The sequence below is a fragment of the Glossina fuscipes genome, unplaced genomic scaffold (genome assembly GCF_014805625.2).
Source record: "Glossina fuscipes isolate IAEA_lab_2018 unplaced genomic scaffold, Yale_Gfus_2 3, whole genome shotgun sequence".
In the NCBI taxonomy this organism is placed as follows: Eukaryota; Metazoa; Arthropoda; class Insecta; order Diptera; family Glossinidae; genus Glossina; species Glossina fuscipes.
The window spans coordinates 10,587,020-10,611,743 of record NW_023998417.1 but is presented as its reverse complement, the minus strand read 5'-3'; the positions used below and the strand labels follow the sequence as shown (position 1 = coordinate 10,611,743).

Genomic DNA, 24,724 nt, shown 5'->3' with positions numbered 1-24,724 from the left:
AGGCAACGAATGTGAAAAGCATAAATATGAAGATGGATAGAAGGGCAGCCAGTCGCACGGATAGGTCAATTAAAAAAAAAAAAAAACTAACAAACAGTAAAGTAAATCTTTTTCCGTCCGACATGCTTAAAGGATTGGTAAATAGGTAACAGCCTCGTCGAGTTGGGTAGGCTATAAGTAGGTGGAGTGACAGCTTTCTTATGCCCATATTCCAAAGCAACGATGCGAATAAATCGACTTTCAGAGTGTTTAAGATTTCAGAAATATCTGAAGCATTTGATGTAACAAACTCTTGCGCACCGTAAAAACCCGTAGGACCTCTTTTGATATTGTTGTTTTCGATGATAAAGAGTCGTCTTAACACTTTTCATCTTAATACTAAGTTTAAATAGTTCTTTCTCCCGCTAAAGAACTGTTCGACTGTTTCGAAAGCGATAAGAACAATGGCACTAGGATCACTGTAACTCGTCCACAAATGTTCGAGGTGACATCAAATTTTGACAAGAATCCTTTTGTAAATTGTCGTCTTCGAAATATCATATATATTTGCCAAAGACGATATTTATGTGTTAGTCCCGTAAGTTACTGATTGATGTATTAATATAACCTTTCAAGAAAGCTCCCTTTAAATAAGAACAGTGCTGCTCTTTGGGTGGAAATTTTTCACATTTTCCTAAAGAAAATCAAAACAGATTTCCATTGCAATTACAAACATCACACTGTGATCAAAGGGTAAGACAGACCAACATTCAAATTGAATTGCGCGGATATATCAAATGTCAGCAACTTTTTTTTTTGTGCTAAATTGTTAACCGTGACAGACATCTGCGCCGAATTTCACAAATTAGTGTTTAAACTACGCTTGGTTTTGTACACAACACGACACTGAATATATTTTTTTTGCGATTTTCACAATGAAACGCACTACGAATTCCTTCCGCCGGGCCAAACTGTTTACAAGGAATATTATTGAAGTGTTTTGAACGAGATAGAAAGTGATAAAGTTAATGATTTGGAATAATGAATAGATTTGAGGAAGAAAAATTCAACTTGATCCAAAGTGGAATCACTATAAGATCTATTACATATTTTAGTTTATATACAAACTTGAATATTTTTCATTTCTATATTTGAGCAAAATTTGGAAAATTGAAGACATAGCTAACTTTTTACCATGTTAAATAGAAAGAAGAAGAAATTGAATTAACTTTGTAAAGCGAATGCCACATCATGGTTCAATGGTTCCTATATTTCCTTATACTACATTTGATTTTTTTTTTTTACAAAATTATTTAAAGACTTATTTTGAAATAATAAACTTCATCAAGGGCTCTCGCTTTCATATTAGTAAAAGGATTTTTTTTTGTTTAAGGCGCTTTGAAATTTCTTTGCATACGACAGCAATAATATGTTTACGGAAGTAATGTCAAGTTAGTTAGTTAATGCTAAACCTCTACAGGGGTTATTCAAGCCCGTAGTATGGTTCGGCAAAAATGCTGCATTGGAAAGGCGCTCTTCTTTTGAAAGTTTCGCTTGAAGCAAAGATAATAGATAGGTAGGAGGGAAGTTATTACATATTTTTTTTATTTTTTTTTTGAAATTGCAACAACAACGCATCATGTATGCTTAAGCAAAAGATAGGGCCCTTCTCCCAGCATACAGCAAACACCATTAAGCCAACATTTGCATACTTCCCAGTCACATACGAATACTCATCCTATCACCACGAACTGAGACAGTCATCTGCTGCAAGCTTTACCAATACCATAATACATTTTTTTTTTTTCTTCGATATAGCGATGTATTACGTGATTGTGCTGTTGTAAGTTATGAGAGTTATGTAAAAATGCATCTGTACAAAAAAAAAAAATAAAAAAAAAAAAAAAAAAAACGAAAAAAGAAGAGAAGGAAAAGTTATACGACCGTTAAATGGAATTTTCATAGAAGCTCTTTGTGTATTCATAAACCATGTCCGCTTTTTCAATATTTGATGGATTTTTTGGAAATATCCAAAAATATACTCGAAAGACCATCTAAACCAATATTTCTCTATTATTGAATGCCATTCAAACGTGACCTTCACTTGCTGCTAGGCTGCTAAGCGATGTCGGGCTGTTGTGATGCTAAGCTTTCATTTTTGTTGTTATTTGTCCTTTGCCTTTCACCATGCACGTATGTAGTAGATTTAACGAGAAAAAATGTTGCATTATTTTTTAATGGTTTTTTTTTTTGCTTTTTTTTTTTTTTAGCAAAATTTCATTCCTTTACTACCTAACTACGGTGGACGAATAATGATAAAGCGATGGATAAATCAACAGAATCCTTTGTAAACTGATGCATATGTCGTTTTTATATAACCTAAAGGTTATAATAAATATTTTCGAAATTTCATTTTTAAAATATTTATAAAAAAAAAAAAAAAAGAACGTTTGAGTTTAATTTTCATAATAAACCGTCGAAAACATATTTCCATTAGACACCTTTGTCGTTAAGTCTATATACATATGCAGATATATTGACATATTGCAATTGGTGAATGCCAAGCGTTCTTTTTTTAACACTTTTTTTAAACTCTTTAAAAGCCTTATGGCAGATAAAACGATCACATACACACAATCACATATTCGCATATTGCAATATTAAAATTTCATTACATTTACGAGGAAAAAGTATAATAATAATAATAATAATGATAATGATAATAATAAAAATATTAAAATATTAAAAAAATATATATAAAAAAATTAAAAACTTAAAGAATCGAGCAAATAATTAATATTCATTTTCTCAACAAAAGTTTCAGCATGGAATTGGAATATGGCCAACCTTACACACACACACACAATCAGCACACAATTGCTTTTATGCTACGAGAAATACATTGCATTCATGTGAAACTTGAACAGACGAATAAACGAACGAACGAACAAACGAAAGAACGAACGACCGACGGTCCGACCCTGCAACCAGTCGACCAACCGAGCATTTTGTGCATGCGACCAATCATTTATTTGTATATGCGTGTATATGAGAATGAAAGTGTGTTGTGAAATATATGCACAAATAACGGTCTTTCTTGCTTTATAAGTTTATAACGATCCTCAACAGTTGCTTATACTAACCAACATTTTATATTTGTTTTCTTTTTTTTTTTAATTTTTTTTTTTTTTTTTTTTAAACTCAGTAATAATGAGTGCTGGGCAAATAAAAGTCAAGTAGCATATGCGTATTAATGATAGCACAAATGCTTGGCGCATATACATACATGTATATGTATACAAATAAACTTATGAGATTATATTTGTAGGAGAAAATTCAAGTGAGTTTTTCCTTTTCTTTTTTTTCTTTTTTACTTACATTTCAATGAAAATTCTAAGTAATGGCATCAGCTTTTTCATAACGTCTCGTCGATGACATCTTGATCTCTGCATGCATATGCTTCAGAGATCTTATCAGTGTCCTTATGCAACATTAACGTTGTTTTTTTTTTTTTTTAAATAGATAAAGCCGTGCTAGGGCCAGAGAATTTCGATAAATATTAAATGTTGAAAAGCAATTGAATGTAACCAGAAGAAGATATTGAGAGACTTTTCTCACTTGAGAGTGTTTAGTGATGTACATAGGCCAAGACTATACCGATTACTGGATGCTGGAAAATTATTACGCAGGTGCTGTTGCATTTACTCAATCATGTCAGAAATTATATTAATTTTACTTACTGCGATGTTACTTCGAAAACGCTGAGCAAGTCCGTAAAACTATTTGCGGTTACGTGAAAAACAAAGTTTGTAAAAATCATTTGGCCGATAGGGCGCCAAAGTGCTATATCTACAGCATTGCGACATTTCCCGTAAAATGTTCAAACTCATAAATTGAAATTAATAATATTTATCTAATTAATTTAATCTTTTCGATTAAAAGAAAAAAATTGAAAAAATTTGTTTTTCGGTTTTCTAGAAAATTGTTTTCTCTTTCTCTGTGAAAAGGAATAAGCTTAAGATGAAAGAGTATTTGAAGCTACTGTGAAGTGAGTTTTGACTACAGCCCGAATTAAAGAACAATTCTATATATAATTGCATGTATGCTAAGTAAGTTTATTCAGGTAATGCCGTTTCTCGAGAATGACCATATCTCGATAATCAAATAGAACATTTTCTGTTTTGAAGATTTGAGAATTTGTTTAAAAGAATGCCTGGAACGAATAAGATGAACATGTTTAAATATGGAAAATTCCGTTGCTCAAGGACGATAATATTCGAATCGTTACAAACGATCACTAGATAAATGTTTCTTTTATTTTATACTCACTTTTGATTTTATGCTTTTTTATAGATTTTTATGGACTTTTCAATTATTTCAAAAGTTTTCATTCTAATCAAAGACTTAATTGTCAAAAAAAAAAAAAAAAACAAAAACAGTGAATCCAAAAATGGCTGAAAATCACCAACCAGCGACGAATTAAAGAAAGAAAAACTTTTCACTTTGTGCTGCGTCTGTTAGCAGCAAACTAAACACAACACACTTCGTCAGATAATTGCTGGCAACAAAGTTTTGATCGAGACAATATTTACTAAACAATCAAAACGCAAATAAGAAAAAACCCCCAAAAAAAAAAAAAAAAGGAACCCTCTGAAACTGAAAAGAACCTAAAGGCAAATTGGACGCTCATTACTTAAACGAGAAAATTACTCAAACTGACAAGAATAACAACAATAACAATTAATATTAAACCCCACAATAGGAAAAAATGGACAAATAAATAAAAGCCCTTAAAAGAGTAACAAACATTTAACAGCACCACCCTATCTGAAATGCAATAAATGAAGAGCGTGTATAAATATGTATACATGTATATATATAGTAAAGACTGAAGAAAAATTGGATTTCCCTTCCCACTTCAAGTTTCATGTGTAGGCGAATCTTTGATAACCACTACCCAACTATACTTCCCAGCATCATTATCATTGATAAGCGTGCAAGTACAACGTTCTCGAGAACACTTTTGCCAGCAATAACATTGCATTGCCTTTTTTTCTTTTTTTTTTTTACAATAATAAATAATTCAGTGTATGTATGCCCTCTGTAAGTGGAAACATGATGGCGATGGTTTAAAGTATTTACAGATAATGGAAATGGAGGCAGCAAGGCTAGTGTCTATGAATATTATGTACTTGAATATGAGAACATCCGGGAAGGCGAAACAAATCTCTATAGGGAAATGATTCTAGAAGGGAACATGGCGGAAAAGCGTTTTGTGAGTTAAACCAAAGACCTTAGTACGAAGCGATGAGAAGATTGAAAATATTCTAATAGTCCTTTTAAAAAGCTTGACTGAACATCTATCGCAAGAGTACCTGTACCTTAGAAAGCCATACAGTCCGTTATGCCAAGGCCGAAGGATGTTTGATCAATCGATATGGCCCCACTTTCGTCATCTATAAGCGCTTGAGAACATTCAAACAAGACCTGGAAACATTCGACCACGACAATGAGAGCAGTTCAGGAAAGGAATTTTGAATTATAATTTTCTTAGGTGAAATATTTGAAAATAGCAAGCAAAGCTTCTATATGTCTTACCTCTAGGAAGAACACCCATGTCCCAATTTTCTCCTGCAATTTTTATGAGTCGTAGCAGGTTCGCGAGCGACTTTATTGGCCTGAATCCTCAAACATTTTCACATGGCTTTGCATTTCATATCAGGTCACTATCTTCTAGAGGTTAGATGTTAAATATGTTCGAAGCTTTTACAAATTGTTTCAGTTTCTTTCCCTTTCACTTGAATTTTAATTTGAACGGCACTACGTCATTTTCACTTCTGGTGTCCCATAAAGAATCAAGCATGGACGTATCTTAGTTTCATAATTTTTGCGCCTTAAGTAGATATGTTGCCGGACAATATCGAGAAAAGTTGAAAAGAACCCGCAAATGTATGTTACAAACGATGCCATAAAATTAATATATCCTCAGTTTCCGAGTATCATTTTACATACAATGAACAACAAACAATAACAACAACAGCAACATCCATTACAAGTATGTAGGAGTGTTTTTCTGACATTTTCGTTCCAATTTCATAGTTAAGACTACAAAGACCGTTATTTTTCTTACCTATAGTTATAGTTATTTTGATTGTTGTTGATAATGTCCTGGCTGTTGTTTGTATTCAACGAAAAATTGCTGGTAATAAAATTGGATTAAATGCTAAAATGATGGCAAGACAAAAAAAAAAGCTTAAATGAAAACAAATAAATAAAAATAAAAACAAAAATAAAAAAAAAAAACTAGAAAGAGAAAACAAAGAATAACGAAAAGCACGCCAGTGAAAAAATTGCAAGATTTTTCTTACTGTCGAGCCCTCAAGACAGCTTAAGGCATTTTGTAGTTGTTATGCCATCACTTTGCCAAGACTTGATATAAAGATGCTATATATGTATGTCTATTACTTTTTCTTAAACGTATTTTTTATTTATTTATTATTTTTTTTTTTTTCTCAGTATTGCAACCTCCTAGCAAAATAACAAATCATTTGTAATGTTTGAGGATGATGATGATATTTAACTATTTATCAACAAATACGTTAAAATCGTTGTTGTTAGGATACATAGATGTATTATAGATAACGTATACGGTGAAGTATGATTGTTTATGATTTTGACATAACAAAAAAAAAAAGTTCGCATCATCAACAAGGATGTTTGTAATTCCTTTTGGCACAAGACAGACGCAACAACAACAACAACAACAACATTTGCAATAAACAACAAAATATTAACAATTTATTAAGCACACATATAATGGAAAGAAAATTGTTGTTCTGGCAACTGAATCATAACTGAAATGAATTCAACGGATGAATAAGATAAACTAAAGCAAATAAACAAGATGCGTAGGTGCTTTGAATTTATTATTCTATAAATCTAACGAAAGTTATAAGCAAAAATGATGCTTCTCATTAAAAGCGTTTGTAAGAGAAATCTGTTGTTTTGAAACGTTGCCTTGTTTTCGTGGAGCTACACACACCACAAAAATATCCGCAAAAGAAAGAAATTTCTTCACATATCATACTTATTCTGATTCGAGAACATCAGAAATGAGTAACGTGAGTGAAAGAGAAATCTGTCACGAACTTCTTACTTAATATATTGTATAAAAGATGAGGGACGCCAACGCGAACGGGTCCTTGCAAAGAAAAATTTTAACTGAACAATGATTCCCCCGAAAAACGTTGCTTATCTCATTAGTGTTTTTATGCAAGAATTTGCAAAGGAGCATTTCGAAAAGATGATCGCTGTCTGATGGGCAAAACAACAACAAGAAAACTCATAATGGTTAATCCATTTTGAACGAGTATACAGCCAAAGGTATAACTGCCAATTTTTTTTCTTTCTTGATCTACTACTAACCGTAAGAGATCCGATTTGCACTTGACGCCCCAACTTGAGCGCATCGAAATAACATTGAAAAAGTTTAGGGCAGAAGCCTTCCCAAGATCACGCACATTGACATGTTAAAGACAAGATTAACAATTGACAAAAAAAGTTTCATATAGTTTTGTGTGTCAAATTTTCTGTCACATGTTACTCAAACTGCCTAAGCAGTATAACAAGTAACATAAAGTAAAGGTAAAATATACCACAAGTCTCTTAAAAAACGAAGAGTTTTGTCGCCCGCCTTCTTCAGCCTTGTTTTTGAAGCATTTATCTAATCCCCTTGAGTAGCCGAATAGGCAAAGAATCTCGACTAAGAAGTCAATTCCGATACTCGCAGGTAGAGTTTTTAATAAAAGCCGACAGCCTTAGATGATGATCCTTAGAACTTTAAGAGTTTAGTCTTAGAATTTAGTTCTCTGGCTAAGTTAATAATAATAATAATGTGTATGTATATATATATATATATATATATATGTGTGTTTTTAGTTTTGTTGTAAAATGCTTGTTCACATTAAACTTACCGCGTCCGTCCGTCATTTTGACAGATTTACGATTTCAAGCTTAAAAGGCTGCATATGGAAGAAGAAGATTTCTTTTGGTTTTCCAGCGATTTGATTGCAAACAACTCGCTTCTCCTGGTACATGCCCACTGTACTATTTCTAGATGTGATATATTATTTGTACCGAAACTCGTCAATTTTATGGATAACTTTTGTGTGGTACAAGTATGCTCTGATCACTTGGGAATGTTTATTGACAAAAAGGTTGTGATCTGTTCACATACCTGGCCACAATTTTTCTCAAAAAGTGATGGATGTTCGTGGGCGGAGATTTTATGTACATAATATCTATACATCTATAATTAATGATAAAATTTTAATTCCAAATTATCTGCAATCCCGTACACTTCTAGAAAAAGATTTTTATTGAATGTAAATGTACATAAAAATGTAGAAAAATTTTGACAATTACGTTGTTAGTGTCAAAAGCAACCTATATTTATATAATATGTAGTCACTCAACGATTAAATGGAGCGCAATATTGCGCCCAAAGTACCAAAGGAAGCTAAGAACTTTTATTTTTAGTAGTAAACTTATCATTGGAAACAAACTTGAGCAAACTTCCCACATAGCTTATAGGGATACGACCTTCTGACCAGATAAATATCCAAATATCTTATTTTCTTTTTCCTTCCTTGTCTCGACCGCAGCACTTTCACTTAAAACTTTATATTTGCATTTTTAAATATTTAAAGAAAACAAAACTTTTTTCATCACTGGTTTCATCGGTTGAAAACCATTACTCTATGACCTACTGTAGTGCATTCTTTAAATATATTCGAGGTTTTTAAATACAAAAAAAAAAAAAAAAAAAAAAAAAAAAAAAAAGGAATAATTCTTTACATACATTTGTTTTAAGCCGTTCGTTCACTCATTCGTAATGGACTTTATTATGGATGCCAGAGAAAAATGAAAACATGTCATGCTTTCTATACTATTTGTGGCACTGTCAAATACGAAATACGAATACGACATTATGCATAATAAGATATTCAAATGAAAATTCGTGAATTAAATTTGAAAATAAATGCTATTCGCCTGCACAGACACGTTCATAATATGTTTGTGGAAAAAAGCTGAAGAATTTTAAATCATTTTTTTTTTTTTTTTTTTTTTATTACCAAAACTTTCAAAACCTCCAAGCAAGTCAGCAAATGAATTTTTGAATTTAAACACAATTTTTAGGTAAAGAGAGCGAAAACAATTTTATGTCAGTTCACTAATTCTATAAAACATTTTTTTTTTTTGCATTTACAAATATATATATATATATATGAGATTGGCGGTGTGTGTCCAATAGTCAGTCGTCCCATAGCAAACAAAGCTTTTTCTAGCTTCTGTTTTACTTTATATTTATTCAGTCATACGTTTCGTCGGTCATATGCTCCACCGACAATGCAGAAAACCTTTTTTTTATTTTGTAACATTTTACACTCCATGCAATCGTTTGCTTGCAGCAAATTGAAAGGAACAAGTATTTTATGCTTGATATGCGTTTTTTATTTTCTGAAGTTGTTGCTCTTGGTGCTCTTGTTTTAGTCATTCTCGTTCGTTACTCAAGCGCAACTTAACAGTTTATAAACTGAATGTTTTATGCATTTTTCTTTCTTTTTTGATTTTATTTAAAGAAAAATGGATGAATAAATCAATTAAGAGCATTTGCAATAAGATTTCCTTATTATTATTATTATTATTATTATTATTATTATAATTTATTTTCATCAAAGAAATAAATTCTAGGACAAAAAGGTAGGATGAGAGCTACTAACGCAGACTATTGGCTTTTCTTTTTTAAAGGCGGACTAGATGGCTAGTTTAGTGGCTTATTTATTATGTTTTCTGTCAAAAATGTATCAGGAATTACATACAATATAGCAAAAAGCATTTTTTGTTCTGAGCTTCGCTCGCTGTAAACTAACATATCGACCAACAGATTGCATTTACTGAAATGTCATCGTAATGCTGAGGAGCGTTTTGCTTTCAATGCTCAAATATAAGTAGGAAGAGTAAATCGGGTTTGTCTAGACCGAATTATTCATGAAGAGTAGAGCCACAGGGAACCATACGAGCGAGGGTACGTTGGGCAGTTCGTCATGTCATCTCCGCGCATATTTCAGTTGGTCGTCAATGGTGTCTTGAAAAACGCTGTTAGTTTTGTTAGTTCCCCAATCACTTGGGGAATTTCCCCTAGTAAGTAAGGAAAAGACAAAAAGCTAGGGAGTGGCTTTGATAAGACTTATGCTGTTACCGACTAAGAACTCAAATATGATCAAATTGCACTTGAATTTGAATTGATTTGCTTGGACTTGGTAAGTTAGTAAAGTCCAATAAATTAATTGATCCAAAAGATAATCTCAGTATAACATTTTTTAAATGTTTGTCATAAGAGATTTGATTCATTGCTCAATTGAAGAGCTTGATGTACCGAATTAGTCCAAATTCTTCGCTTTAATGCATGTCCACGATTTGGCATTTGCCAAATATACAAAATAGAAGACATCTAATGCCTAATGTCAAGTGTCACAGATTCAGAAATTGGCTGCATATGTTGAACTAAAGAGAAATTAGAGCGTTTTTTTTTTTTTCTTTTAATAAAATAATTACTTTCTTCTTATAATTAATTAAAGAATAAACATAACTTTTATGTAAAAGAATATATATATATATATATATATATATATATAGTTTCCATAATGAAAAAGTCTTTCACGTTTATTTGCTTTTTCTTTAATTAAATATAAACGAAACACACAGCAAACAATAAATGAATGCTCTTTTGAGCAAAGAAACGGAAACAAAGACATTTCATTAAGTATCAGACTTGGCTGCGATTCGTTAGTGGTTGCCACGAAAATGACATAAAAGAATCTTACATTAAGTGATTCAATGGAGCAAAATAACATGCTTCGGTTTGTAATTTGTGTTTGTTTTGGAATAAATTTTTGAAAAATATTGTGGTCTTGCTAATTCACTGCTGGACTCTTTGATAGATTAGTAAAGATCGTTTTTGCAATATGCTTTAAACGAACCTGTCTGCCTGGAAGGGGTTTCCCGAATTACAAACTTTCGCTGAGGCGGTCGAATTTGGTTGCCTTTCCCTTTTTTTTTTTTTTTGCGTTCATCACTGCAGGATGGTGGTATACTTATTTTGTTTCTTTTTTTTTGACACCCGAAAAGAAACTTTAGATTAGCTTGCTCAACGTGAAATACTGAATTGATTAAGCCGTGATGTGTGTTATTTGCATCCTCCTGGTCGCAAAAATTGTCATATCGATTTCGAATTTGATCGAAATACTGGGAGTTTTTGCACGCAGGTTGTTATTGAAAATGGGCCAAATTCTTCAGAGCAGAATCCCACAGAACAATGGTGAAAAACGACAATGCCCACAAAAATACTTATCGCAAGGCAAACAAGAGAGAATGTTCGAAACTATTTTGTACATTTCTCAAATGCGGACATATTATCTACCTAAAAACTGGTTATTTCTGAAATAAATGTGGTAGACACCGCGGCCTGGAAGATTAATTTTTTCGTAATAACACTATCGATATGGCTATCAAATAAAAGAGCTTGGAGAGTGAAATGCGAAAAGCTATGTGTGTTAGTTCCAAAATAATTATCTCGGACTTGGAGAATGCGATACGAAATTCTAAGTGTGGTAGATCTTCGATATGAACATCAAACGAAAAGAGTTGGAAAATAAAATGCGATGCAGTGTGTTAGTTATAATTTGACTATGGTGAACGATTAGTAGATAAAGTCTTGTTGTTTAGAAACAACCGTGTTTACGTAGTTGGTATGCAAGATTTGGACCCCGCTGAATATATCCTTCTTACTGGTTTTTTATATGTATTAAGCCGCCCGTGGTTACCTGTGGTTTTGAGGTTATAGTGTCGTATTAGTTCATCTATTCAATTTGGCCAATTTGTGTTACTAATGTCTACCATTCTATCACATTTCACCTTGCATTTAAATTAAAAAGAAAAAAAATTCGCGCTTAACTATGTGCAGCTTACTACCCTGAAAGCCAAGTAAATTTAAAAATAAAAATTAAGCTTCAATTATCTTTTTACTCCCAGTAATTATAAAGATTTTCTACCAAAAAAAAAACAAACAGCGAAAAAAGGCTGAAGATACTAGGTATCAATTAGAAAAGCCTGACAAGTCCAAATAAAGTAAAGGTTATCAAGCCTGACCTATCTTCAATTAACCGGATATATTAACCGGAAAAAAAGGCTGAGATATTAGGTATCAATTAGAAAAGCCTAGCAGGTCCAAATAAACTAAAGGTTATCAAGCCTGACCTATCTTTAGTTGACCGAAATATTTAATATATCGGATAACATGAATTTCCGAAATCGGAAGCTAAAAGTTGTTTACAATTTTCACGTAAGAGATGGTGTTTCTTCAAGTTAGATGCTTTCCGAAGTTTCACATGCAAACGGAATCACCATAGGCTCCTAGTGCAACCTGACAAATTTTTCTACGCTAACAATTATCGAAAAGTGTGCTTCAAATACTTGTTTTAAGTGAAAGCAACAGACAAGCATCGGATCTTATAGGTGATAACACGCATCGAACGCATCAAATAAATTAATCTAACCTTTGATTTCATATAATCCAATCTTTTGACAAAAGTTAATTCACTTTGGAAGGCTTTTAAAAATACAATTAGTTCCCAATTGAAGCGCCCCTCCAGTTCAAAGAATTCTGATGAATTATTTCACTCTTGTAGAAAGCATAATATAATGTTGATGAGTTATATAGAATGAAAGTTAATGAAAGTTTCATGTAATTTAAAACTTTTCTTTGATTACGACTCTCTTGGTTGTTTACTTATTTATACGAATATTCCCCTTTGAGCTAACAATTGATGACTATTTCTGTTAAGGATTTCATTTTTTTTTTTTTTTTTATTATTCTTCTTCTTCTTCTTCTTGTTTTTATGTTTTCTCTTTTAGTTGATTTTTATTGTTTTCTTCTTCATTTCGATTTTACTCTTTGATACTTTATTCGAACGAAATACTTTCCAACAATATTTTCAAGTGTTGCACTTTCTAAAAACCTTTGATTCGAATAATAAAAGAATTAAACAAGACCATTCTTTTTCCAATAAATACTTAAATATATAATAAAATACAAAAACCGTTAATCAAACGTTGTATGTTCTCAGCATAAGTAAGCGCATTTTTTTTTTTTTTTTTATGTTTCCACTTTAGAACTCCATTGATTACAATAAATTAATTATATTTTATTTGCAATTGGTTAAACTTTTTAAAACACTCCAATTAATTCAACTATAATTAAATATTTGACTCTTGTAGTTTTGCCACTGGTAAAACTAACAATTGATAATTAATATGTCAGAGATTCAAAAGTCTTGCATCCATACTCTTTTATTAAGATAAACAAATAGACAAACATACTTTCTACGCACAATTTTTATTAATAAACAAAAACAAAAAATTTCTGTTCTAACTAAACATATGCTAATAAAAAAGCATCGATCCGCCTGAATAGCCGAGTAGATCAGAGCCGAGGCTACTAAGTCAGTGTTCGCTGACTCAAACCTTAAGTGCGGCAGAGTTTTCTTTGCTCGTAGTATGCACTATGTCGGATTAAGGCAACACCCAGAAGGGACTTAAGATAGACTACTTTCTTTTTATACCGATCGGTTTCGAATCATCTTTTGCTTCGATCTAAGCTTGTCCGTCCATCTGACTTTCTTATCTTCTTGTGGCCTACAGGTCGCAATAGTACTCGCACTTTCTCTTAGAATAGACCAAAGTCAATAACACTATATATATGGGATGGATTCTTTTCATCTACTCGACACGAAAATCAAATTTTCTACTCGGCTCTTGTCTTGAACTTTCGATCATTACCAATGGACTTTCAATTCGTTTGAAGATAATCTTCAACCAAGTGTGACGTTCTCTTTTTTATAAATTCCATTTAGCCTTCGGTCCCTTCTTGTCGATTAGTTCTTTTTAGTTAGTTTTCCTTTCGTTCCTATTTAATTTTCGCCGAACATTCCCCAATTTTAAAAGCAGCTTGCAAGCTTGTTTCTGGTTTTATTCCTTTCGCTCCTTTAGTGACTCTTAGGTTATTTTCGTAAGGTTTCTTTTCTTCTACTTTTATCTATATTGTACCTGATCGTCTTGGTGATCCACGGTATCTGATCGTCTTTCAAAAAAAAAAAGAAAAAGTAAATAAATAATAATTTCAACTTCAGGGACATATGCGTCCCCGCAACGTTTAATATCCGCGATATTATCGATATCTTTGATGGAAAAAAAAAAAGAAAAGAGAGGAGAAATGTAATTGACTTGACGGCACTTACCACACAATATTTTTCGCTTTTCTTGGTGCATTCCTTCAAGTAGAGATGCTGATGTTTCTGGGAATAATTTAAACAGGGGGTTATTGAACCCACGCCCTCATTATACTGACCGCACATGTAACATTTCAGGCCATTAACGGTGGCCAGACCGCAAACGAGCACAATGAACATTATCAACAAATTGTGCAAACTCATCACACGTCGTGTTGGCGATGATAATGTTAATGATGATGATAATGCTGATGATGATGATGATGATGATGATGATGATGATGATAATGATGATGACGATGATAATGATGATATTGCTGTTGACTTTGAAGACGATGACGGTGGTGAATATAATGTTGCTGCCATTGCTTCAATTTTATCCGTGTCCTTTGACAATTGCATGATTGGAAGTTTCGTTATCGATGACGACGAGTTGAATTTTTCCTCTAAAGCGGCTCTCGTTGGTGCGGCTGTTGCGGCCATTCCTAAAGTTATTGATACTTTACGTGTCGATTTATTATATGCAGTTGTTGCTGTTTTTGTTATTTTTGTAATTGTTGACTTTCTGTTACATGTTTTCTTTCCACTTATATACATGACGGTGACATTATTCGTAAGAAACAAACTTTTTACAGGTGTTTTTTTTTATTAAGTTTTACTTGCAAACTGTACACATATACATATATATCTTGGATTTTATATGCAGTCGTTAATGTTAAGCAAAAGGCGAAGAAATCGGCGGCACAAAAGTGATAATTATTTATTTAATGTATTTCAAGACCATCCCTTTTTCCTTTAGTAACTTTACTTGAAGTTTCTTTAATAAATTTCAGTTAATTTTTCTTTAGAATTTTAGTTAGCGTTCCATTAACTTTACACAAACACTTATATAATATTTATTATAATCCTTGATTCTTGAACAAATCTAATGGAAAAAATTTAAAAAGGAAATATTGTTGTACCCTTTAACTCTGCAACTCCGATAAGTTAAAAGTGCTAATTAGTTCCACTATTTTTTTTTTTTTTTCATTTTTATATGCAATAGCAAAGGCTTTAAAGCCTTAGGTGGACTACATTAGATGAAATGTTTGAGCAAAGAAAAACATAATAAAACAATCTTTCTTAATGAATTTTAATTAAACCGAATAAATGCCATTTATAGAATGGTAATCTTTTGCCATTAACTTATCGGTTTGAGATATCGAGATGAAAAACTCAATCTCAGATGATTTTTGCTAACATTTCCTATGATCAAATTTAGATCGTTAAGAAAACTCTACAGAGAAGGCAGCAAAGGATACTCGAATAGAGCAATAATGTGATTGCTTTGATAGATTAAGTGTTACTTACTCCAAACTTACTCAACTCTAAAGCCATTCATTGTAAAAAACATCACGAAATGTTTCTTGTCCCCAATACAAATTTCGGATATCAAGCGGAATAAAAATATTCTTGATTAGCGGCGCCTATGTTCTTAGCTCAAATGCAAAGACTATATCCGATAATAAACGCGATTCATCGAGAAACACGCTATAATCTATCATCGTAAGAATAGATCTTAGTAATTATTTTAACATATTTACAATTAAAAAGAAACTTAGCGCGAGAGATCTCCCTGATAAGTATGGCTGTCTTTCACGTTTCTCTGCTCCCTAAAGAGAAGAAGAAAACGTCTTGCATCAGAAAGCGCTTGACTCCATTAGAAAATTTCCCTTTGCTTACTTAAGAAATTATCTCGTAAATTTTAAAGTCTACAAGATGTTACACTCCTGCCTAAGTGTGTTGGTATAGCATGATGTTAACTACGAAAGCGCAGACTCGCTTGACAAACCTATGACAAACTTATCCGTAAATAAAAAAAAAAAAAGAGGGGGAAAATGTCGAAATGTTTCTATTCGTTGCAATGATTCTTGAAAGATCATTTTAATGTAGGGGCAGCTTTTCCAAAAAGTGATAGACTATGAGTCTCGCTTGCCGAACTTAATGCGGCTAAATGAAAAAAAAAAAACATTCTAGATCGAAGCATATAAATTGAAGACGAATAGCGAAAGGCAAAGAAAAAACATTACAAAAAGCTGAACCGAAACCGAAAGTCCTCGGATACTAAAAAATAAAAAATTGAATTAAATGCTTGGAAAGGTTACTTTCTTAATTATTATGATAAGTTCGTTAAAGGGTGAGGATTTATTTTAAACTAAACTAAACTAAATGCCAAAAACAATCATCAACTATTGCCCTAAAGTTATTTAAATTGACATGAAAATCATTCATAAGCATCCGTACGTATATAAGTCAATGTAAAGCATTTTTCAGGGGCGTTGCTAGTGTTAAATAAATTATGCAAGAACGTATCCAAATCTATAATCCTCAAAATATATATATACATACACACACACACACACAAAAGACCGTCTTAGCATTTCAAATTTTATTTTTTTTTATTTTATTTTGTTTCTTTTTTTTTTTACTTTTAAAATAATTTTGATCTTTATACACGCACACGTACACACACTTACAACAAACATACACTATTTAACAATTTGATCTTAAGATTTTGTTTTTATTTGCTCTTAGCTTTGTTTTTCTTCTTCTTTTTTTTTTTGTTCGTGTTGCACTGTCTTTTTTTATTTTAATTTTTTTTTTTTTCTTTTTTTCTTTTTTGATTCTAAAACAACAACCAAGAAAAAGCAGTGAAAGTGAAGAATACTACCACTGTTTTCATCTTTCTCTAAAACTTAATACAAAAATCGTTTAGAAAGAGTTTTCTTTTGTTATCCGCTTGAACACCACAAACACGTAGGACTCGTTATCGAAGACTAACATAAGACAAGCTGTGCTGTCTGTGCTGTCATCGTAGCGCCATGGCTTAAAACAAAAAACAAAAACAACAGCAAAATAAAACACACTAAACACGAACGAAATATTTTACAAACATTATCGCAAATATAGCGAATAACACGACAATACATTTAATGCTATGCGTTAACACATAAAACCCAATTACGTTTGCAGTCGTTTACATTTTAGTTTAACATGTGGATGCTAGGTTCAGCAATTTTGAAATATGAATGAACGGTTATTTTTAAATTTTTGCATAAAGCTTAAGTTTTTAATTGCACTTTTCTTTAACGGAAAAGCTCTTTCAACCAGACAGTTTAAAAATCATTGCCTTTTCTGCTTCCCTCATAAAATATAAAGAGAGAAAGCCACAAAAATGAGTTAATCGTATTTTATTGCGAACTATTTCCGGTGTACATTAAGTTACTTTCTCTCAACAACAAATATCGTTTTGAAATTCCTTTTTCCGCAACAAAAGACAACATTGATATGGGAGACGAATACGAAAACTTACCGTCCTACTCTCAGCAACAATACAGATACGTCCAAAGTCACAGGACAGACACCAGCATTTTTCTTTATTTTTTACGCGTCACTTAACTAGCATTTCGCATACGGAATGGGTAAGCGATGCATGTTTCTCTTTCAAGAGAATGAATCTATATAACATCAAGAAGTACTCGATTGGCAAAGCGAAAAATAGAATTAAAAGGACAAATTAGATGTATTGCCAAGCTAATTGAAAAATTCGTTGAGTGTCACTTATATATAAAAAAAAATAATAATCAAATACCAATCACTGAGAGGTGTTCTCTACACAGTGACCGGCAAAACAAAGTTAGATAAGAGAAAGGAATAGAGAATTGATGGTCGCAGCCTAGTGGGTGGTGTTTGCCCGGTCGATAAAGGTTGCGCCTTTGGCGGCTAAGCACTCGACTAAGCAGCTACGACCAAGGAAAACCCCGCTGCTCTTGGCATTTGAACCCGCGTCCTCTGAACTTGGTAGTCGCGATTCTTACCTATTACACTAAACTGGCCCTCCCCACTGTTTTTTTCACAATCACAATCTATATATTTTTTACTCTTGTTCCGCCAGTAAGTGTTGACCACAATGGAGAATGAAAGTTTTTAATTAGCCACATGTGCATATTACTTTGTTCGTAATCCTTACAACCGAATCTATATGAAATATACATCTCGATCGAGTAAAAGATTCTAACGTGAGATAACGATTAAAGTGATTGTTACTCTATGGTATGGAAAAAACTGGAGAAGAACTTTTGTTGTTAATTTAGAGAGAGAGAGAAATAGAGACAGAGAGGGAAATAAATTCAAAGACTAAAGTCTTAGCACATAAAGCTATCGACTTTCATTGAACGCAACTATGAGTTGTTAGTTGAGGTCCTTTACCTACTCGGCCACTCAGATAGAACTTTTACTTTTCCTTTTTCTGAAAATGAGAACAGCGAACTAATTGCATTCGAAGCTATAAAACCTTAAAAAAAGAACTCGTTATCTTTTATTCTTTGCTCTCATTAACTATGCCCTTGCATAGGCTAGACTTCATCTAATCAAGTCAAGGTCACACTACAAAATCAATTAAATTAAATATGATAAAAAGCTTATTAGTTTTTAATCTCTCCACCTTTTTAAGTAATAAACCCAATAACCCGTTTAACTTATCAATGTAGGAATGCGTTATTAATACTTTACCTTTTTTTACGATTAAATGGCATTATAAACAATTTTCTAATCATTTCGCAAAATTTTTAATATATTTGTTTGTAAATCCAGTCGACGTAATGTGAAACTTTAGTGTAAACACCGGGATAAGGATATACAGCGCACGGTTTAATACTCCAAGAGACAATACCTAATTGAACAGTGCCATTGTAAACTAATGGGCCGCCCGAGTCACCCGAACATTGACCTTTACCGCCCTCATCTACTCCACCGCATATCTGATGAACGGTGGTAACGTTATTGTGTCTAGAGTAACATTCCTCATCCGAATAGATTTTCAAATCGACTTCTTGCAAATGATTTTGCAGAAAACCATTAGTCTAAAAATACAATTCGAATTTTTCCCATTCATTCACTTATATACTTATACCTTAACGTTAAAATATGTTTTAAGGTTAACTTACTTCATTCTTACCCCAGCCAACTAAAACGCCTTGTACACCCTCTGGTACTTGAGGTATTTCGTAATACGCGTCGGGTAAGGTAACTGGGGCCAATGTTTTATAATTAAACACTAACTGACCCTTCAATTCCAACAAAGCTATATCGTTTGCGAATTCGGGCTGCACGTTGTATTTCTCATGCACAATAATACGTTTAACGGGAATAACATTAATCTGTTCAATGCCTGTTCCAATATCTGTGGTGGAATATTGAATGCTTATCTCATCGGGCTTGTTTACACTAACGCAATGAGCAGCCGTTAAAATGTAACGAGGAGCTATAATACTAGCACCGCATTTATGAGAACCGGTAGCACCACGCATAGAAACTGCGAACGGATAACGAGTTATCGATGAATCGGTACCATTTACTACTCGTTCCATCGAAAACCCGCTTATGATTTTAATGAGTAAAAAAAGTAAAATAGTATTCGACCACATTTCGTTGACAATTATGTTGTTACTGAATAAAAAAATCAATCGCTTTTATACCGCTTTAATGCGCGCACGACTGATTGATATTGATATTGATTAAGACTTTTTATCAAAATTGCGGTTATTATGATTGATAATCGTATGAAAAGACAAGTAAAAACACTACAGTGGGGCAAGGCTCAACATCACCCTACAGATAGTCCTCTATCTACTTTTTGGAATATTGCATTAGTGATCGAAAGTGATCGAAAAAGTGATACGATCGAAACCATTTCAAATAGCGTTTGTTCTTGGACCAAAGTACGTCAGTGAATCAAATTGCAGGGACAGACAAGCCTAGTTCTGAAACGATTGGTATAATAGAAGCACGTCTACCTCAAATTCTGCTGAGTGTTGCATATATCCGCACAAATTTAGTATGCCCTTGTACCGCAACTTGTGTAGGGTATAAAAGCGCAGAACGTTATGACACTTATGAACCACGTCCGACCACGTCTTGGACCGTGCTCCGCACAAAGACCATCAAGAAAAGTAATGACCTTGTTTCAAAGCTAACTATTTGATATTTGATCGTGAAAAGAAATGAAGAGTTCTATTAGATAAAGCACTACAGGGTATTGCATAGTCAGATTCTGATGTCAAAGGTATGCGGCTCTAACGCCATGACCTTTTCCTTTGATCAAATGTTTCTCCCAGTACTGCAATGCGCCGCAGGCAACGAGAACTGAGAAACGAGATAAGCTTCTAAATTTTCGTTCCACCGATTGTGCTGGTTGACGTTTTCTACTTATTTGAGAGAGAGAAGAATCATTTGAAATTTTTGTCCTGCTAATTTAAAAATTTTCTTCTTTATTTAATTGCTCATAATATCGTATCAGATTTTTCTCAGTGTATTCATGCTTATATGTACATCAGCTGATTTAATCTACTTTTTTGGGCAAAACAGCTGACTAGTATTTTCCTTATATGAAAAAAAAAGAGAATTTTTTCCATTTTTGGTTCGTTTTAGTTTTTGATGAAATTTTGTAGAATTTTAAATGAAAAATTGTGATTTTTAAATAAGAAACTTATGGATTTACCGCGAATAACCGATTTTGAAATACTGGAAAAGTTAGGAGCCGGTAGTTATGCCACCGTATATAGAGCACGTCATAAGGTATATTGGCGGAATTTCCAAAACAATGCACTTATTGAATTTTCAAACTAACATTGCAGAAATTGAAGAGTTATCATGCCATCAAGTTTGTAGAAATGTCTTCATTGTCGCACAGTTCACGTGAAAATTTAATAACTGAGATACGTTTACTACGGTGTCTCAATCACAAATATATTGTGACTCTACAAGATTTCTTTTGGGATGATAAAACCATTTATATTGTCTTGGAATATTGCAACGCTGGCAGCCTTAGCACTTTTATTCGTTCAAAAAAGTCACTGCCCGAGGCCACTTGCAAATATTTTCTAAGACAACTGGCAACCGCAGTACAATACATGCGCAGCAATGATATCTGCCATTTCGACTTAAAACCTCAGAATCTGTTGCTGACGCGCAGTCAAGGCAATAGTGTTAGTTTAAAGGTGGCAGATTTTGGCTTTGCCCAGCATTTGAAGTTAGGAGAAATGAATCAGCAACTAAAGGGATCACTTTTGTATATGGCTCCAGAAATTGTACGTAAACATCAATATGACGCCAAAGCTGATCTTTGGAGTATAGGTGTGATATTGTATGAATGTTTGTTTGGGCGCGCTCCATACACTTCAAAAACAATAGAAGAGTTATTGGGTCGAATACGAAGTTGCGAGAAAATCCGTTTGCCTCCGAATGTATGTATAAGTAAGGAATGCGAAGATCTGCTCTGTGGACTCTTGGAACATGATCCAGCCAAAAGAATCTCATTTAATGATTTCTTTAATCATACATTTTTAGATTTAAAAACATTTCCTTCGGAAAAGGTATCATTTCCATTCAATAAGATGTGATTTTTAACTACGATTTCGTTCCCAATTTTGTAGACATTGCAGAAAGCAATTGAACTTGTCACTAAAGCAGTCGAGTATGATGAAAAGCATGATTATAAGGAGGCCTATTACTTATATTGCAGTTCTCTGCAGTATTTTGTCCCACTAATAACTGAAGAGTCGGATGCAAACAAACGTTTAGCTTTACGTAGTCGCGCTTTATCTTATATGAAAAGAGCGGAGGAAATTAAAAGTGGCCTCATCGAAGAGGAATACAAAAACGCAGTCAGCAGCGAAACAACTGCCTTGAAAGAAACTTCTCCATCCTCTGCGAATAGCAGTAATATTGTCAACATTTTGGAGCCAGAATTGCGTTACAAGCAACTATGTAAGCCTGAAAATTTCCATATATATATATATATATATGTATATGTATATATATATATATGTATATAGTCCACTAATGATCGTTCATCCCCTGTGATTCTCGCCTTAAAAATTCTCTCGACTATTTTATATAAAAAGTAATTTATTGTAGATGCTTTATCTCACTCGAGTCCCGCATTGAAGACCGCCCTGGATATTGGCCGTCAAGGTGAATTATATTTGTATGAACATAAATTTCAATTAGCTTTAGAGACATTCACGTCTGCGTTGGGTGTAATGGTGCCATTTCTTAATAAGGAACCGAAAGGGGAAAGACGTATTTTGCTAGTGCAGCAAGTAAGTAGGAAAAAAAAGTCGGATTTGAAATCTCAAATTTAATTTACATGTATTGCACATGTTAGTTGGAGAATTGGATGAAAGAGGCAGAAAGCATTAAAAACATTTTGAGCGCCAAAGAAATGGAAGCGGAACCAAAAATTACTCAGACAGTTCGCAGTTGTTGTTTACAATAAATGGAATCATATTTAACAAATCACATTAGTGATCTCAAACGGTAGCGAAAAAAGAGGAAATCATTTTAAATTTATTTCCAACATATATACATGCCTATGTAATCTACAAATGCCACGACTTAGCTTTAGCTTTCAATTTATTCCGTAAAACTTTTTTATTATTATTATTATTATTATCTTAATTTAAATATATATTATGGATTTAGAGGATGGAAATATTGTTAAAAAATAGCTTTAAAACTCTTAGCAAATTGTGTTTTTATCAGCGTAGTTTTATTCATATCTCGCTTATTAATATTCCTAATCTCTACTTACAATGTGCTAACCATGTTTTTAGGATAGATTTTTGATAGATTTCTTGTATTATTTAATAAAAAAAAAAAATAATAAAAAAAAAACATAGATGATGATGTTACCGATATAATGCAAAACTAGTGCGAAAAAACAAACATTCATCGGCTTCGTTCAAAATTGCGTAAAACACATAATGAATATAATTTTGAACTCATGAAAAACTCGAATTATTCCATAACTTCTCACTTAACAAAATTAGTATGATATTTTTGACTCCATTTTCTTAATTAACAAAATTGGTACAGATTTTATGAGGGAATTTGTTTATCACTTTAACAGGTTTTATGAGGGAATTTGTTTATCACTTTAACAGATTTTATGAGGGAATTTGTTTATCACTTTTAACAGATTTTGTGAAGGAATTTATTGAAAGAAACTCTGTGCAGTCTCCACACATGGTATTTTTTTTTATAAACCATGTATAAGAAAAAACCAGCTAACGGCTTTTAGCGAAAAATCAAAGCCATTTTACAAGTGCACAAAGAAGTTGTAAAAAGTGAATAATTGTTAACAAAAAAATTAAAAAAAAAAAAAGAAATTAAAAAGGTTAAAAATTAGAAGAAGATGTTTACATAATAGTGAAGTAAGAAAAAACCCAAAAAATTATAAAATTATAAAAAAGAAATTTAGTGCATTAAAACACTTTAGAAAAAAAAAAGAAGGTTTATTAAAAAGTCTTATTTATATTATAATGGATTCTTAGAATAAATCCTAAGTCTTATTTATATTACATGCTTTTTATATGTGTATACGTTTGGGAAAATCTACATTTATACGTTTAGGAAATACTATAATTATGCTTATTCTCAAAGCGGCACAATACATGCAAAACAAATGAGAACGAATATATGCTTATTCTCAAAGCGGCACAATACATGCATAACAAATGAGAACGAATATACACTTATTTTATAAATCGGCACAATACATGCATAACAAATGAGAACGAATATACACTTATACTGCTAAAGTTCTTACCGATTGTACGTCAAAATGCATCACGACGAGGCAATATAACTGAACGTCTCAGAATATATAATCGGTAACAGACTATCCTGCACAAGTGCAGACAGAGAATGAATTGATCGAAAAATATAGAGCATATATTGGAGAGAAGGGAACGAGGAGACACCTTTCATCATTGTTTAAAAAAATTATCTTTATTTAAAAGGAAAAGCATTTAACAAATTTAATCCAAGACTAACAAATATGAATAGCAAATCACGATAAAAAATCGTAAAAGCGAAATGAAGAAATAAAGACATAAGCATGCCATGCTTGAGCATAAGCAAGACAGAAGGGCAAAAATCAAATTCACAATTCTAATTGGAAAGAATTCTGGAACGAAAACTACATTGGTAGATAGATAATAAGTTAACTTCTTTTTTTCTTAGAAACAAGTTTATCTCGGCGGAAGACAATCGTAAGATCTCCTGCGCTTCCACGGTTATTGCGAGAAGCATTTCTAACATCTTTGCTGTACGATGTGGATATAAGAATGTGGACCTTTCAACGTCGAACCTTTTCCTTGAAAAACGTTAGAGAAGAGAGTGCTTCGAAATACGAGATATTTATTTTATTGAAATGATTAGCCTTTCCTTAGTTTTTAAGATAGTGGTGTCGCCGGTAAAGTGACGGAGGCGCTCTACGTCCTCTTCCTTCTTGTGCCAGACTTTTGATTTAGAGTCCTATGTCGTAAGGGTCCATAACGCAGCAAAACGATGAG

At 32.7% G+C, this 24,724-nt stretch overlaps 3 protein-coding genes across 7 annotated transcripts in view; 1 reads left to right on the top strand and 2 right to left on the bottom strand.

The window, feature by feature from the left end:
- Positions 1-16,924, bottom strand: part of LOC119634440 — a 34,765-nt gene extending 17,841 nt beyond the window's left edge. Inside the window, exons 1-2 of one of the 5 annotated variants that reach the window (XM_038028627.1) lie at positions 16,844-16,924; positions 14,337-15,252 (exon numbers count right to left, since the gene is read on the bottom strand). In XM_038028627.1, the coding sequence (XP_037884555.1) occupies positions 14,337-14,924 (588 nt within the window). In that variant the 5' untranslated portion in view covers positions 14,925-15,252; positions 16,844-16,924. Of the gene's footprint in view, positions 1-14,336; positions 15,641-16,795 lie in introns of those variants that run through there. The other 4 variants (XM_038028629.1, XM_038028625.1, XM_038028628.1 and 1 more) reach the window with 4 other exon arrangements.
- Positions 16,925-17,047: 123 nt separating this feature from the next.
- Positions 17,048-19,841, bottom strand: LOC119634441 (trypsin-1-like). Its single transcript, XM_038028630.1, has 3 exons — positions 19,313-19,841; positions 17,680-19,228; positions 17,048-17,192 (listed from the first exon to the last, which is right to left on the bottom strand). Exons 1-2 carry the CDS (start codon positions 19,790-19,792, stop codon positions 18,935-18,937), a joined length of 774 nt encoding a protein of 257 aa, XP_037884558.1. The 5' UTR covers positions 19,793-19,841; the 3' UTR covers positions 17,048-17,192; positions 17,680-18,934.
- An 895-nt stretch (positions 19,842-20,736) lies between these two features.
- On the top strand, positions 20,737-23,502 carry LOC119634859 (serine/threonine-protein kinase ULK3). The gene is made up of 5 exons (XM_038029267.1): positions 20,737-20,942; positions 21,002-21,739; positions 21,800-22,133; positions 22,284-22,468; positions 22,534-23,502. The coding sequence occupies exons 1-5, from the start codon at positions 20,856-20,858 to the stop codon at positions 22,642-22,644; spliced, it is 1,455 nt and encodes a 484-aa protein (XP_037885195.1). The 5' UTR covers positions 20,737-20,855; the 3' UTR covers positions 22,645-23,502.
- The last annotated feature ends 1,222 nt before the right edge of the window (positions 23,503-24,724 follow it).

Bases quoted from the DNA above. Each gene is read 5' to 3' on its own strand.
- LOC119634859 (XM_038029267.1), top strand. From the start codon at position 20,856: ATGGATTTACCGCGAATAACCGATTTTGAAATACTGGAAAAGTTAGGA. The intron at 21,740-21,799 runs GTATCATTTCCA...CCAATTTTGTAG, and splicing joins AAACATTTCCTTCGGAAAAG to ACATTGCAGAAAGCAATTGA. The intron at 22,134-22,283 runs GTAAGCCTGAAA...AATTTATTGTAG, and splicing joins ATTGCGTTACAAGCAACTAT to ATGCTTTATCTCACTCGAGT.
- LOC119634441 (XM_038028630.1), bottom strand. From the start codon at position 19,792: ATGTGGTCGAATACTATTTTACTTTTTTTACTCATTAAAATCATAAGC. The intron at 19,229-19,312 runs GTAAGTTAACCT...TTGTATTTTTAG, and splicing joins TTGGCTGGGGTAAGAATGAA to ACTAATGGTTTTCTGCAAAA.